General features: G+C 37.8%; 2 protein-coding genes across 4 annotated transcripts; both read right to left on the reverse strand.

The window, feature by feature from the left end:
- Window positions 1-2274: 2274 nt before the first annotated feature.
- On the reverse strand, window positions 2275-4955 carry hexim1 (HEXIM P-TEFb complex subunit 1). Of its 2 annotated transcripts, none has more exons than XM_055175980.2 (2): window positions 4806-4955; window positions 2275-3859 (listed from the first exon to the last, which is right to left on the reverse strand). In XM_055175980.2, the coding sequence occupies exons 1-2, from the start codon at window positions 4910-4912 to the stop codon at window positions 2851-2853; spliced, it is 1116 nt and encodes a 371-aa protein (XP_055031955.2). In that variant the 5' UTR covers window positions 4913-4955; the 3' UTR covers window positions 2275-2850. The 2 variants fall into 2 exon arrangements, with proteins under 2 accessions (XP_055031955.2, XP_055031956.2); XM_055175981.2 differs by lacking the exon at window positions 4806-4955 and adding an exon at window positions 4089-4247.
- Window positions 4956-5834: 879 nt separating this feature from the next.
- On the reverse strand, window positions 5835-14999 carry acbd4 (acyl-CoA binding domain containing 4). Of its 2 annotated transcripts, XM_055175978.2 has the most exons (11): window positions 14771-14997; window positions 14405-14554; window positions 14026-14146; window positions 13307-13391; window positions 13060-13180; window positions 12868-12981; window positions 11309-11397; window positions 10965-11172; window positions 8648-8862; window positions 6841-6888; window positions 5835-6689 (listed from the first exon to the last, which is right to left on the reverse strand). In XM_055175978.2, exons 2-11 carry the CDS (start codon window positions 14490-14492, stop codon window positions 6564-6566), a joined length of 1215 nt encoding a protein of 404 aa, XP_055031953.2. In that variant the 5' UTR covers window positions 14493-14554; window positions 14771-14997; the 3' UTR covers window positions 5835-6563. The 2 variants fall into 2 exon arrangements, with proteins under 2 accessions (XP_055031953.2, XP_055031954.2); XM_055175979.2 differs by lacking the exon at window positions 14405-14554 and having other exon boundaries at window positions 14771-14999.
- Window positions 15000-16140: the final 1141 nt, after the last annotated feature.

Raw genomic sequence — 16140 nt, forward strand, 5'->3', positions numbered from 1 at the left:
CACCTACTTTGAAAACACACCATAAATAAGATATCTATGTGTTAAGATATGATATTCAAGTCAAACATGCTTGCAAATTTGATGTTTTGCAGAAAATATGGTCGAAAGTCTCTAAAAATGAATAGCAATAATGGCTATGTTAGTGGAAAATAGACATGCAATGAGATTTCATAACAGTCATGCTCTAGTACCAACTCACTGTGCTCTCTCTCTCTCTCTCTCTCTCCTGCCTTTTTGGTATGTTCACTCAATAGGTCTGTGCTATCTGTTATTTTTTGTGGTCAAAATATGTGTCAAACGTCAGATACCCTTGTGATGTAAGTTCTCTTCAATGTATACTCAATGTCATTTTTTACACCCCCGTGCATGTACATAAAGTATATGAGTGATGGTGTGGACCAACTTTTGTAACAAATGTACAAAGCCTTGTTAAGTTAACCTCTGTGTACAAATAATGAATATGGTCAAATATATTATATTTGTTTTCAATTGGTTCTCTTTTATTGTGCAGTAGGCCTACTCCATATATTGTTTACTTGTGTGCTGTAACAAAGAAAATCTTGTTTTGTGTGGACATGCACCATACCAACGAGATTTGGGCTTGTATGTATATTTAAAAGGAAAATTGTTTTTCAATATTTTACAATGTTCTTACTTCAACTAAGATTAATTAATACATACCTATCTTGTTTCAATGCATGCTCTTAGCATTTAGCCTGGCCCTATTCATTCCTTAGGATCCAAACAGGAATGAATTTAGAAGCCACCAAAAACTTCCATGTTTTCTTTATTTAAAGACTGTTACATGGGTAGTTACACGAGTAAATATGGTGGCACAAAACAAAACATGATGATGAGAACTATATTGTAAGGTGGGAAGAACACTTAGTTTGCAACACTTTGACCTTGGCGCGCAGTAACATCACTTCTGACTACTCCCCCTCTTGCTCAAACTTCCATCAATATAAATGCACCGTGCTGCAAACTAAGTGCTCTTCCGCCATACAATATAGTTCTCATTTTTATCCACTAAATCACCACGTTTTATTTTGTGCAACCATACTTGTGTAACTTCTCATGTAACAGTCTTTAAATAGGGAAACCATGGAAGTGTTTGGTAGCTTTTAAATTCATTCCTGTTTGGATCCTAAGGAATGAATGGGGCTAGGCTAAATGCTAACAAACTCACAACGCGCTGTACAAAGATTAAGTGCACGCATTGAATAAATGTATATATGTATTAATTCGTTTAAGTTGAGGTAAGAACATAGTAAAATATTGGAAAACGGTTGTGTTTTCCTTTAAAGACCATACGCAGTGTCGCATCTTCAAAGCGCGTGTTATAACGCCTGTTCACACCAAGAATGATACCTACATGATCGTACACCAATAGGGCTGCACGATATTGAAGAACAATGTGCAAAGCTGAACGTTTATAAAATCTTTTTAACTTGAAAAAATTGGTTTAAAAACGTTATTAACATTTTATAACAAACACGTTTCACATTCTTTCTTCTATACGTCAGAGCGCACACAAGCACTCACGTGCCACTCTCTTTTCTAATGACCTTTGGATATATTAAAATTATTAAGTTATAGCAAACTATTGCAATACGCACATCTGCTTTTTTTCGATATATTGTGCAGCCCAATGGATCAGCCATGCCGTGTATCACATTTGAAATGCGCGAGGCCTTTACATTTTATTAAATTATTGTGATTGAAACCCAATGTTTTATCGCCAAAAAAATGCTAGGGAACCCGACATCGAACCCTTTATATATTTATTTATATAGATGTGGACTCCGACATAGGCTTACATTTTGAACGTTGTATTTTAAGCTACTTGTATCGTTTTGGGTTGTGAATCCATTGAGGAGCTTTAAAATTCTAATTCTTAAAAACTAAAATTATAAACATCCAGAAATTTGTTTTTGCTTCCACAAACATGAGGCGCAAGAGGAGCACAGGTAGGTTCTGTAAATACTGCATGAAAGATTGATTTGCATTAATTAAACAGACAGGGCATATAAAACTACGTCCATATGCTTTATGAATTAATATATAAAGCTACACCAAGACTTGCTGTATTAAATTCCATAACATCTCCGGGGTTAGATATCAATTATTAAAAAATAATCTTTGAAACTGTGGGTACCCAATTTTTCATTAGCCCCCTGGTTTGTTCATAAAGAGATACGTTGTCAATCGTTCCGTCTATCATACAAACGTACAAGAGAGAACAGCATGAATGAAATAAAAACGAATATGAACTAAAATAAGAAATAATTTAATCGGCGATATATTTGGGCAGAACACGATAAAAATACCATAAACGGATATCCACTGTTTACAACATACTGTCTTGGTCATGCATTAACACATCGAAGCACGTGCGCCATAAATAATAAATCAAAAACGCTGCATGTTTGTTCTGTTTTGACTTTACATAAATGGCGCTTTCAGACATTCATTATGTTAAATTAACAAAGACCTTAAATGAGCTGATATGTTACTTGTAACGTCATGGAAACGATTCGTGCAAACAAGAGTAGTCTGTTTCTGACCGTTTTTAATCATTTACATAACAAAAAAGCATTGTATGTTTTCATTTTAGTCAATTTAATAGTGCAAACCACTGGGAAATATTATCGTCGATTGACCAAATATGTGGGACCGCACATTAGATTTGAATTATTTTTCTGTCAGAAATAAACATTACCTTTCGATAGACTGAGAGAGTATTAGCTACCACAGAGATGCGTTACAGTAAGACAGTGAAACAGATTAATTTGACATGTAAAACAGAAACGAAACATATCGATTTTTTTGTCCATCATCTGATGTCATTCAGCACGGCTGAGATTGGTTGAGTCCCGGTCCTTTAGTTTTGGGGCTTTTGAGTAATAACTCGTTATTCTCGGCTCTGAGTCTCTCCACCTCGATCTCCAGTTCTTGCACGCGCTGAGCGCCGTACGCGGGGGCGCCGTCATCAGACGCCTCCGGGTTTCTCCGCGAGTGACGGAGCCAGTTGTTCTCCTCCTCTAACCGCGACATGCATTTCTCCAGCTCCAGGTATTCCCTGACCAGTTCTTGCTTTGACATATTCTGGAGAGTCTCGACGTGATATCTCTCATAGGTCTCGGAAAAGTCTTTCTGCAAAAACTCCCCGCCCGCTTGCCCGGGTCTTCCCATGCCGTCGCTGCTGCCACCGCCGCCGTCATCCTCTTCTTCCTCCTCGGCGTCAAAATTCTCCTCCTCGCTTGCCGTGTCGTCGGAGCGCATCGCACCGGATCTTCGGCCGCCCAGCTCCGTGTTGAGATCGGGTTCTTCGCGGTCGTGCTCCTCCATGAGGAACTGCGTTGTGTTGTACGGGGCGACGGGAAGACCCTTGGCAAACATTTCGGCTCGCACCCGTGATGCCCGTGCCGTCTCTCGGTCATCCAGCTCTTTCTTCTCTTCCCAGGTTAATTTGAAGTACGGCTTCCAACGGCGCTTCTTTTTTGAGGCTCGCCTCCTGTGTTTCTTCTTGCCCTGTCGGCCATCTGACAGCCCCTCGGCGTTAAATTCAGTGCAACCAGAGTCTCTCTTATCGCCCTGGGTTTCGCTGGACGTTTTCTCCACGGGAAACCCGCCGTCGCTCGCTGCGTCACCAGCCTTGGGCTCCGGATCACTCCTATCCCGACCACGGCACATAGGATGCGTATCTCCAGACACCAGACCCGGACAGATCTCCAGCTGATTTCTTTGCACTTGTTTGGAAGAGACGACACTTGTCAGGTTGTCTCTCTGTCGCCCTCTGCTGACATCCTCCGGCGTAGTTTCTTCTTTAATAAGCTCCATAACTGTACACTCCCACCTGAAGGAGATACAAGTTTGTGATCAGTGTGATGAGGGACACCCCTCTTTGTTACAACTAAGAAATATGCAGAAATCCACTTATACAAAACTGCCATGCAAAACAACACGCCGAATACTAAAGGATAAAAGTATAAAGTGTTTACTTGCAAGTAAACGTTACTATTTGATTTTTAACATAAGACAGATCATCAACAAACACGTACAAGTTAAAATCATCATTAACTTACCGTAAACACAAATCTCGTGTTTGAGTTATTATCCTATCTAAGACTGTTAATGTTAACCCTTTCCGTTCCGTCTACTATTGACTTGGTTTCTTGACAGCCACGAGAACATTTCCCTCCACCGCAAACTCCAATTCGCTTCTGCTACGGAGAAGAGTGGGGCTTGTGAATTTATTACCTCCCCCACGTAAAGGCGCATGCGGCCAGTATTCGTTTCTCTCTGCTTTGTGGGACTTGTAGTCCCGATCGCTATTGATACGCCACGGAAGATCTACCGCAAAACCTACATTACCCACAATGCACCGCTTGTTTTCAGTCTCGACTGCGATACGCCTACTCGAAATTCTCATTGGTTAAAAAGTTTTTGGTGCGCTCGCTGGCTCGTCGGAGCGCTCTGGTAAGTGGTTACCGCTGTCAATCAAAAAGAAAGCTGCCCCGGCCACTCCAGTGGACGCTACCAAGCGCGCCCAACGCGGGTACAAACATCCGCCGTGTTTTCAAACGCATCAAGCGTTCACAGATTTTCAAAGAAACAGCACTGCCAAACGCGTTAACGCATCGCTGCATTTACAAATCACATGCTGTTGTTGTGAAATATTGCGGTTTGTTGTTTTGCATATCTACTTTAACAATACAGAGTACACCCTGCGCCCATTGCAGGATTGATCACTCCTCACGCATAAAGTAGTTCTTCTTCTTTCAACACAGCCATATACTCACAGTTCAAAGTGAATAGAAACGATTGTTTCTACGGCGACGACGACTTTACAATTTCTAATAGTTTGAGTAGTTTGCCCTTGTTGAAGTGAAATGTCGCATCTCAACATAAATATCAAACGTTGTTTTGTTGTTTTTTGAATTGATCTTTCAACGTGTTGTTTTTTAAAATGATCTCTCTTGTTTGTTTGCTAGCTAGCCAGCTAGCTTTGCATTGAGCTTATACTACCATGAATAAGCTAGCACGAGCAAACTGTTTAAAACTAAGGCCAGGCATCTTAACTCTAAAAATCAAAATTTCACGCATTTCAAATAAAGTGCAATACATAAATCGGCAAATGTGTAAACTAAGTTAGATGGATTAATTGACTAGCTAGCTGGCTGGCAAAGTATACTGGTTAGCTGTGTTATTTTAAAGTGATTGGATTTACAAGCACGTTATTGGCTTCGTGTTAAAATAAGACACGAACATGTTTCTGATATATAAACGCTTAGTTTTGATAGATAGTTAACGTAACGTTATATATTGCAAACACAGAAAGTCGTGCTAGGGAAGTTAGCCAACGTTAGCCGCATCGCATATGTTAAACAAGAGCTGAGTTAACGCAAATAAAAACACTAGGCCTGTTTGATAGCGTTCACTTTTAAGTTTATAAATAGAAATTTAAGTTTTTAATGTAAACTGAGTAAGATAATCAACTAGGGACGACGTTTGGTTGTAACAAAGCACATATTTTGAAAGGCCATAATAAACTGATGACAAATCACGATGTCTTCTGGTTGAAAACATGCAGAGAATGTATCGAATAATCTAGATAGGCTATACTTGCTTTAATTTCACTGTACACAATCACCTGTACGTGGGTTTGACCTAAGTGATGGCAAAAAACACCTACGTATTCATTTTATTAAAAAGCCATAACTAAATAAACACATTTAGTTTGATATTACTCTTCTTAATATAACTAAAATAATTTAGTATTCATTTCAAGTTGCTGCTAGACAAAATTAAACAACCCAGCAAACACCAAGTCCAACCGTCTGTGGGTAACCATTTACTAATCTCACATTTAATCTCTTGACCATGAAGTAGATCAGTTTTACATTGCATGTACAATGCAAGTGTTGTGCATTTATTTGTATTCTCTTCTCATAAAACAATAAATCTAGTGTATACGGTCATAAAATCCTATAGCTGGTTCTCTTTTTCTCATTTCAGAATGACAGCTACTGCAAACTAAATATACATCTGATATATTCCTCATGTGAAGGCCTCTGTAGTTTTAAGGCTTTTTGATTGCATACATACTACACTAACATTATACTCATCTCAACAAAACGCTCAACATCCTGAAACATAAGAAGGTTCAGCATTTCTGTATTCCTTTGTTGTGGTGCAGATTGCATCCGCACAGTCAATTTCATCCTTCAGCAGAGATACTAATAAACATTACTTTTGAAACTGTAAGCGTACAGATATCATACATTATTGACAAGTCATTGAGTGCCTTTGCAAGGCGCTACATATAACCAGAATTACACAGAACATAATAATACATTATTAACATTAAATTACACGATTAAACCCAGCACATTACTGAGAATTGCACTCATCTTGTTCATATGGGGTTAAATGGTAAGATCAATTTCAAGTGAGGCTAACTATCAGTGCTATACTTAAAAATACTGAAAGCCAGGTCTCGATATATTATTCATCATTCTTTAGCCTGAATGTTTCTTTTTTCACTCATTAAAATGAATTCATATGCACACGTGAAGCTTTCTCTTCCTCCGTCTTATGAGGAACACCAAGGCCTGAGTCACAAAAGGCCAGACCAACAAAAGCAGCAATGTGCGTCCAGAGATGTCAAATGGCCACCATTTTTCCTGCAGACAAAAGAAATGTTGAAATACTAGTGAATTAAACATCTTAATCATTTTTGAAGTCACTGTCACTACTACCCAGTCATTATAGACTTTATAACAAGTAGTGTTGGTTTATCTTTTTAAAGCTCATATTAAGTGTCACATGTTTTACCTCTGGCACTGACAGTTGTAAGTGAGATCTCCATTGTGAGTTCTGAGCCTTAAAAAAAAGTGAAATTATGGATGTTTTTATTTATCAAAAAAATACTGGTGGTGGAAATATACAAAATTAAAGATAAAAACAACAACAAAATGTATAAAGTAGTATTCAAAGTACAACCTTGCTTTTTATGAACTTCTAATGTATACTCACCTAAAGGATTATTAGGAACACCATACTAATACTGTGTTTGACCTTCAAAACTGCCTTAATTCTACGTGGCATTGATTCAAAAGGTGCTAAAAGCATTCTTTAGAAATGTTGGCCCATATTGATAGGATAGCATCTTGGAGTTGATGGAGATTTGTGGGATGCACATCCACAGCACAAAGCTCCCATTCCACCACATCCTAAAGATGCTCTATTGGGTTGAGATCTGGTGACTGTGGGGGCCATTTTAGTACAGTGAACTCATTGTCATGTTCAAGAAACCAATTTTAAATTATTCAAGCTTTGTGACAAGGTGCATTATCCTGCTGGAAGTAGCCATCGGAGGGTGATCATAAAGGGATGGACATGGTCAGATACAATGCTCAGGTTGGCTGTGGCATTTAAACGATGCCCAATTGGCACTAAGGGGCCTAAAGTGTGCCAAGAAAATATCCCCCACACCATAACACGACCACCACCAGCAGCCTGCACAGTGATAACAAGGCATGATGGATCTATGTTCTCATTCTGACTCTACCATCTGAATGTCTCAACAGAAATCGAGACTCATCAGACCAGGCAACATTTTTCCAGTCTTCAACTGTCCAATTTTGGTGAACTCGTGCAAATTGTAGCCTCTTTTTCCTATTTGTAGTGGAGATGAATGGTAACCGGTGGGGTCTTCTGCTATTGCAGCCCATCCGCCTCAAGGTTGTGTGTGTTGTGGCTTCACAAATGCTTTGCTGCATACCTCGGTTGTAACGAGTGGTTATTTCAGTCAAAGTTGCTCTTCTGCTTGAATAAGTCGGCCCATTCTCCTCTGACCTCTAGCATCAACAAGGCATTTTCGGCCACAGGACTGCCGCATACTGGATGTTTTTTCCTTTTCACACCATTCTTTGTAAACCCTAGAAGTGGTTGTGCGTGAAAATCCCAGTAACTGAGCAAATCGTGAAATACTCAGACTGGCCCGTCTGGCACCAACAACCATGCCACGCTCACCTTTCTTTCCCATTCTAACATTCAGTTTGGAGTTCAGGAGATTGTCTTGACCAGGACCACACCCCTAAATGCATTGAAGCAACTGCCATGTGATTGGATGATTAGATAATTGCATTAATGAGAAATTGAACAGGTGTTCCTAACAATCCTTTAGGTAAGTGTATCTAGTTAATGGACAACTGACCGTGGTTTGGTTTTAAAGGGATAGTTCACCCAAAAATTAAAATTCTGTCATCATTTACTCACTCTCACGTTGTTACACACCTGTATAAATGTCCGATCAGATGCCTGATTGACTTCCAAAGAATCATTTTTTCTTACTATGTATGGAAGTAAATGGGAAGTTTGGATACAAACATTCCTCAAAATTTGTTCATCAGAACAAAGACATTTATACAGGTTTGTAACAACACGAGAGTGAGTAAATGATGACAGAAATGTGATTATTGGGTGAACTATCCCTTTAATGTTGAAAAATGCCACTTTTATACCCCTGATCAATTTCCTTAATTCTTTAAATAATAAGAAACATTTATATCTCTGTTCTTTACCATTCTCTGTGAGACAAATCAGGTGCACTTAATATTTTTCAGCTTTTGATTCTTACATTTGCAGTGGCAAGACCCTCAACCACTTCTAGTCGTTCCATAACGCTTTGCATGTCCTCTCTGAGCTGTCGTAACGCTAGAATGATCTGCTGCTGCACCTGGATGTCCTGTAACCTGTCAGGCCCACCCTCAGGATCTTCTCCACCCCCTCCCCCTGAACCAAACCCTGAGCCTGGCCGTTCTGCCCATCTAGGATGGCGGCGAGCCATATAACCTGAAACAAAACACAAATGGATACATAAAAAGATAAACAAATACTGAAAAATACAGACTTCATGTTTAAATGTGGGACAACATCTGCTGCAAAAATGTGATGATAAAGGTACTTTGAGTGATTCTTGTTTCAGAACATTTTTCTCCACAAATGAGTATTTATCATCACTGACATCAAGCAAGATGAAAAAATACATTTTTGTTCACTTGAATGAGTGATGCCTGGTGGTAGCATTACACTTCAACCACTTCCAAGGTCAATTCTGAAAGCACATCACTAACACACTTGTCAGTTTGCAAGCCACAGTACTTTAGTGTTCACCCTTAAATGAAATATTGCTTCTTGTGTCATTTTCATCTGTAGGGAACTTTGGATAAAAGTGTCTACTGAAAATAAACATGTAAATGTAACATAGTAATCACTGTTAGGTGTTCCAAAACTCCAAACCTAAGAGACAACTTTAAAGGGTTAGTTCACCCCAAAATAACAACCTCATCATAAATCACTTACCCCTGTGATGTTCTAGACCACAAAGTCCCTTAATTGTCTCCAGAAGACATCCTTAGATATCCTTGATGAAAACCAAGAGGCCCGCGACTGTCCCATAGACCGCAGCCCGAACTTCACAATTCCTTTCCCAGACAAGAATAAAAAAAAAGGTCAATTTTCCATCAATAGTTTAATAATAATATTTGATATTATATTAAAATGAACTGTAACATATTATTAGGGCTGTCACGATTGTGAAATTTGGCTGACCGTTAATTGTGTAATAAATTGTGAGGATTATGACGATTAATTTACACATTGTTGTAATTATTTAAATTAAATCTTTTGCAAGGTTTACCTGGCAGTAAATATACACAACACGTAAAAGTAATTATTTAATAAATATATCCTTCAAAAACTGGAAATTCTTTATAAGAAATAAACAAAATAATGTGTCTGAAAAATAACTGAAAATAAAAATGCAATCAAAATAAACTGACTATACAAGAACAGGCCTTAAATAGTAGTTAATCCTACTAAGGTCATATTAGTATTGGACCACATGTCTGTAGTGGCTGCAAAAAAATGAACTCCTTACAGATCCTTAAGAATAGCATGCTTCTTTTCCCTAAATTTGGGATATTGGAAATGTATGTTTTCCCGGCAGTTCATACTGCTTGTCAAAGTTTTACAGCATTGGCTTTTCAATTTATCACTTTACACTTTCAGCTAAGGAGCGCCATCTGATACTATTTCGTTTATACAGGCCCTGCAGCTCCCCCTTGTGTTTTTAGAGAGATGTGCAATCATTGCGGTGATCTGAAATCATTGCGATGAGGTCAAACTATCACGATGAAACACTTATTTAATCATTGCGACAGCCCTACATATTATTATGACTTATTTTAACTTATCTTAACACAATATTATGTCCAGTTAACACATCTCTGTGTTATTTTTGGTGTTGTTTTAACACATCTTGTGTTGTCCCTTTTATTTATTTGAACTCAAAATCAACATGAAATGACACATAGTGTGTTAAATAGGATAACACAAAACAATGTGTTAAAAGGAACAGATTCTTTCTTAGAATGTATATTTTTAACAATAATTTCTTTTTGGTGATGCCTTTCATTCTTTTCTGGAAAACGAATTATAAAAATCAAACTGCAGTCTATGGGACAGCCACAAGCCCCTCAGCCCTCACCAAAAATATCCAAAAATGTGTTCCGAAGACAATCAAAGGACCCGGCGGTCCAGAACGACACCGGGACAAATAATCCACGATGAAACCGTCAACTTGGGGCGAACAAACCCCATATGTCCCATATGTTTGAAATGTTGCTGTTTATTAGGACAGTGTGAGCTGGCATTAGAAATGCAATCTTGTGATGATTAATCCTTCATGCTCCATTACTAAGTGCGCACATAGTCACAATGGTGATTTTGAAGATTTTATAGCCTATGGTGGACATTGTAAGCTGCAAAGACAAATACAGTTAATATTTCAAATTGGTTGTACATTTTATTGTAGCATTTAAGCTTATTTTAATGACACACACATTTCCAGTGAATCAAACTCATGACACTATTAACCAGTTAAAAGTACATACCTGAGGATTCCCTCCAGCCTTGCTGCATCCCCTCTCTTCCTGTGTTCCTTCTTCTCACGGGTGGACCATGCCTATCGTCTGCCCCTTCACCGCCATGTCCAGCACCCATCTGAGTGACCTGAAGGACAGGGGTGTGGAGATGCTCTTGGATTTCAGACGTCTTAGTATATGCATGCCCATTTTGTAGACCATCAGACATTGCTGAAAGCTGTAAAAACACAAAAAACAAAAAGTTACCAAACACTGGAGGTCAATTTAACTGTACCAAACATTGTAGCAGAGACTATAAATGAGATTTAAAATAAATCTGCACTTTTGGTCAGTAAATCAGTTCAAGTATGTACCTTAACAGCATCCAGCTGTTCCAGTGAATCACAGAAGACTTCACTTTCTGAATCACTTGTTGGTCCCTGACCCTCAGATAGAACAAGATCTGTATACATATATAGTGATTAAAGGGAGGAGATGCAGTGAAATATTGGCACAACTAACACATCTTTCACCTACATTTGTAAAGAAAAACTCACTCTCCCATTCCTCATGAAAATAATGGGTTTTTTTTTCTTTTTGTTGACTGATGCAAAGTTAATACTGCCTCATCATAACTGCAAAAGTGATTATGAGCTTGATAAAATCTTTGACGTGGTACACGCCTATTCATTTTTTATCTATTGTTGGTTGTAATCTGCTTGTTCGTAAATAAATAAAAATAACATGAAGGCAGATATGTCAAATAAACTAAATGCTAAATTGGTGGGGGGTTAAACGTTCGGAACGTTTGTTCCTTAAAAAATTCCCCCAATGCAACCAAAAGCCAGTGATGCTCCCTATGTTCTCATTAGGGCTGGGCCGATACCACTTTTTCATGTTTGATACCGATCTCGATACCACAACTTTGAGTATCTGTCGATACCGATAACGATCCAATACCATCTCTATCGCCATTTTAATCAATTAAGCTGCATATTTGTTAGCCGTACAAAAAGCTTAAACAGTGCTACGGAACTCAAACATATTACTGTGCAATAAATGACTGTGCAAATTCAAGACTCAATGAAACATTGTGCAATACTGCTGCTTCATTTTTATTTAAATGTTTCAAACAGACTAGAGGCAACATTTTTAGTTAGTCACCAAAACAATTCAAAATGTTAAGGTGTAACTTTGGACAATTTAAAGTGCAACTTTGTGCAAAATCATGTTGCTCAGCAAGTCGCGCTTTACCCCAAGTTGCCATGACAAGGTCTGTGTTGGTATTGGATCGGATTGTACTCCCCGGCCTCTTCGATATTCGATCCAGCCATTTTCGCAAATATCGGACTAATATTGATACAAAATATCGTATCGGCCCACCCCTAGTTCTCATACAGGAAATCATGTGACCTTTTCTGAAGCTCTCCAACCAAAATCGCGCAATGCAACTCAATAAACTTCATGAAATGCGGCAGAACTTTTATAAAGGCAAAGGTTTGTTTTAGTTTTAATATAAACACATATCGGCAGACAGGTTTTTATTTTACAGGTATATTTTAATATAATATTACTCTTAATTAATGCACGGATATGTAAAAGAATAATGAAAGTGTTTTTCATAATATACTTTAAAGGCGGGGTGCATGATTTTTGAAAAACACTTTGGAAAAGGGATTCGGGCCGAGAACCAAAACACACTTGTAGCCAATCAGCAGTATGGGGCGTGTCTTCTAAACGAAATCAATGCCTGGGTTGCGTATATGTGAGGCGGGTCTATCAAAAGAAGGTCCCTAAAAACTCATCTTGGGTGGGGAAGCATTGTCTATTGACGAGATAACTCAATGGCAGGGAAAGAGTTAAACAGTAAGCTACCTGCAGTTAAGACACAAGGTGACGTGTTGGAGACCCCTGGTATAGATAATCCTACTACCTGTGTTATTCAATTGAGGATCACTGTCAGGGACTGCGTCCTGCTGTTGAAGATCCAGTTCTTCTGTTGGGCCTTTCACTTCAAGTTCAGGCGAACCATCAATTGGTTCCTTGCCTTTAACAAAAAAATGTATTTTACTCCATAATTTATTGCTTACAAACAAACACAAATACATCAATTACATCAACGCACCTGATGTTATAGTTAGAAGTGCTTCTGGAGGCCTGGGCATATCATGAATAACATGATAGAGAGGTTCAAAATAGTGAAAAAAGGATGCCGTCTTCTCATTTATCTGCATGGTATCTATTACCTGTAAGTAACAGCCATGTAATAGTAAAAAATTAGTTGTTTAACTTCTCTGTGAACACAAACAATGATTTCCAAGTGCAAAATGACTGGGTGAAGATTTTTCAGTGATTTCTTCTCTGTACAGTACCTCTTGTGCGACTTTCTTCATTTCATCAACATAAGCACCCATGGCAGTTTCTTGGTTCATATCTCCTAACTGATTCCAAGCATCCCTGACACAAAACCAGAAAACATACCATAAATATTTCTATTTTAGCCACATCACAATTTTAAAAGTTCAAATATTATTATAAATATAATATATATCATGGTTTATAATATTATTATTAAACGACTGATGGAACATGGACCTTTTTGGTGATGTCTTTGGGACAGACAAAAGCCTCCCGGTTTTCATCAAAAATATCTAAAAATGTGTTCTGAAGACAATCAGAGCACTTGGTGGTTTAGAACGACACAGGGGTAAGTGATTTATGATAAAATTGTCATTTTGGAGTGAACTATCCCTTAAAGTCTCTGAAAGTTACCCAGAGGATCCCATATGAAAAATACTGTAGCATGCATTCATTGTTGTAAACTAGATAATACTTACCATACCCCTTACCATATTAAATATTTAAGTATATTACAGTATTTACTACAGTGTATCAACACACTATACTCAATAGCCTACTACAGATGTATGCAAACAAAATGTACAAACATAGGGTTACTACAGTATGGTTTACTACAGTTTACTTTACTAAATGAACTGAAGTACTAAAGTATTTTTATGTGTGTCAATGTAGTATAATTATACACATTATGGATCTATTATGTTGTGCAAACAGAATGAAAACCCCTAACCATTTGTAACGTCCCACAGGGTCCCAGAAGCCGGGGCGTGACACTGTACATGGACCACAGACTGCCTGTTTGTATAGGCCATAAAACCGAAGCATCACTTCATAAGAGGGTCTGTAGGAACCTGTGCAAGCACAGTTAAACATTTAACATAGGTCTCACGTGTTGCTGTAATTTTTTAATGTATATGCAAATAATGCAAATCATCAGTTTGGAAATGTGAACAATTTATTTCTTTAAATGTATTATATTTGTACATTTACAGAAATCAGCTGATTGCAATGACAAGCTATGAAGTTTTTGACACATCATCGTCATTTAAATATGAGTGTTGATGTTATTCAATAATTATGTCATTTTTGTTGATTGTGAGCAAGGCTACCATTTTTGGGTAGGCTATGAATGACGTCGACAGCCGCCTGAAAGCGTCTTCGACACTCCTCGGTCTCTGACATTGTAAGAGTTGGCATATCATATGGTCTTTATTATGGTTTCCACACTCCTGCGGCCGAAAGTCCATTAACTGAACAACCTGTAAATTATATTGACTGGTGACAAACGTGTCATTCTAACTTACTTTCTATACAATGTTCTGTACTGTGCAAGCTTGGGAACAAAACTGTACTCTCAGTTTAACACTCATACGATTTAAAAGACATGTTTTGCAGTATATTATAAAAACGTCGCACAGGTGGCTGGCTTATCTGATATCAGGTTATTCGCCAGGAGGTCAAGCACTCCAACTCACCTGTACCGAGTTCCCGTTGGCACAACACCCGATCACTACCATATGACTGTAATACAAACAAAACCACGTGCACTGAAAACACAATATATTAAAAGCAGAGTAAGCTGTCCTTGTAAAAAGAGTTTAAAAACTGTTTGCCAAACGGGATCTTTCGCCGCTTGGAATTTCTGCTAGGAGTTCACTTCCTGGATCAGTCAGGTGATGCAGTATTCACGGCGATATTGGTCAAAGAGCTCTGCTCTAAAACGAGTGCCATAGGCTTGTTCGACTTCATGCAGCACCGCAATAACAGACAAGCGTGACGTCAAGGTGCCGCGAGAGCGATGCGAGAAATCATACCTAGAATTGTAATTTCGAGTACTCTCGCGGTACTTTGACGTCATCCTCTTGTCACTTCTGGCAGGGTTGTATGAAGTCGAACAAGCCTAATGTCAACATTTGACGTCATATTACCCTTAAAGTAATGCTTATTTAGCTGATGTAAAAAACTTAAACATTTACTTACTTAGACCCTCCCCTTATTATAGCTTAATAAGGCACTAAATTAGGGTATTCACGTGTAGAAGTGTACTTTTAAAAGTGCAAAAGCCACACAATACTACAGAGTAATACTTATATAATCTTTTTTATTTTGATGTTTTAAGCCTTAAATAAAAAAGTTTGTGCCGCTTTTAAATAGTTAAACATCTTTAAAGATAATTTTTTTGTGAATAAATTCATAAACTTATTTTAATCTTAAATCTTAAATAAACTTATTTTAATCTTAATCGTTTAGACCCTGATGAGAATTAATTCGTTATTAATAAAATAAATAAACCATATGAAATGAGAGTGATATGCATGCATTACTACAGTAATTAAAAACCTGAGAGGAAATGAATATGATGATGATGATGAGCTGAGCTGGACGTTGAGCCATGGATGTTGAAATAAGACGAGATGAGATCTTAAAATACAAGTGTTTGTGTTTATAATAATGCACTGATATTAACTTCATATGTAAAGTATCCTACCCCGCTACTAGATTACATGTCATACTATATTGAAAATGACTGCTTAATAAGAAACATAATCCTCTAATGAAACATACAGAAATGCTAAGATACAACAAAAGGATAAATATAATCATCATAAAAGTAACCACTGTAACATAGTTTTTTAGTAAGACTTATGTGGATTCAGACTTGATTCTTAAAGGGCAATTTTTTTGTTATAAACAAATATATATTTATTGATTTGCACATAATCTAAATAGCTTTTTGACAGTAATCTTTTGTAGTAAATCTTCTGTAGTAAAACCATGGTTACAACAAAATAACCGGTTTTGACAACCATGGTTTACAAAAACCATAGTTAAACCATGGTTAGTG

This window comes from Misgurnus anguillicaudatus, chromosome 4, assembly GCF_027580225.2.
Source record: "Misgurnus anguillicaudatus chromosome 4, ASM2758022v2, whole genome shotgun sequence".
NCBI lineage: Eukaryota > Metazoa > Chordata > Actinopteri > Cypriniformes > Cobitidae > Misgurnus > Misgurnus anguillicaudatus.

Bases quoted from the DNA above. Each gene is read 5' to 3' on its own strand.
- hexim1 (XM_055175980.2), bottom strand. From the start codon at position 4,912: ATGTTGAGATGCGACATTTCACTTCAACAAGGGCAAACTACTCAAACT. The intron at 3,860-4,805 runs GTGAGTATATGG...TATCTCCTTCAG, and splicing joins GTTTCTATTCACTTTGAACT to GTGGGAGTGTACAGTTATGG.
- acbd4 (XM_055175978.2), bottom strand. From the start codon at position 14,492: ATGCCAACTCTTACAATGTCAGAGACCGAGGAGTGTCGAAGACGCTTT. The intron at 12,982-13,059 runs GTGCGTTGATGT...TTTTTGTTAAAG, and splicing joins ACTTCTAACTATAACATCAG to GCAAGGAACCAATTGATGGT. The intron at 8,863-10,964 runs GTATGTACTTTT...GTTTTGTTTCAG, and splicing joins AGGCTGGAGGGAATCCTCAG to GTTATATGGCTCGCCGCCAT.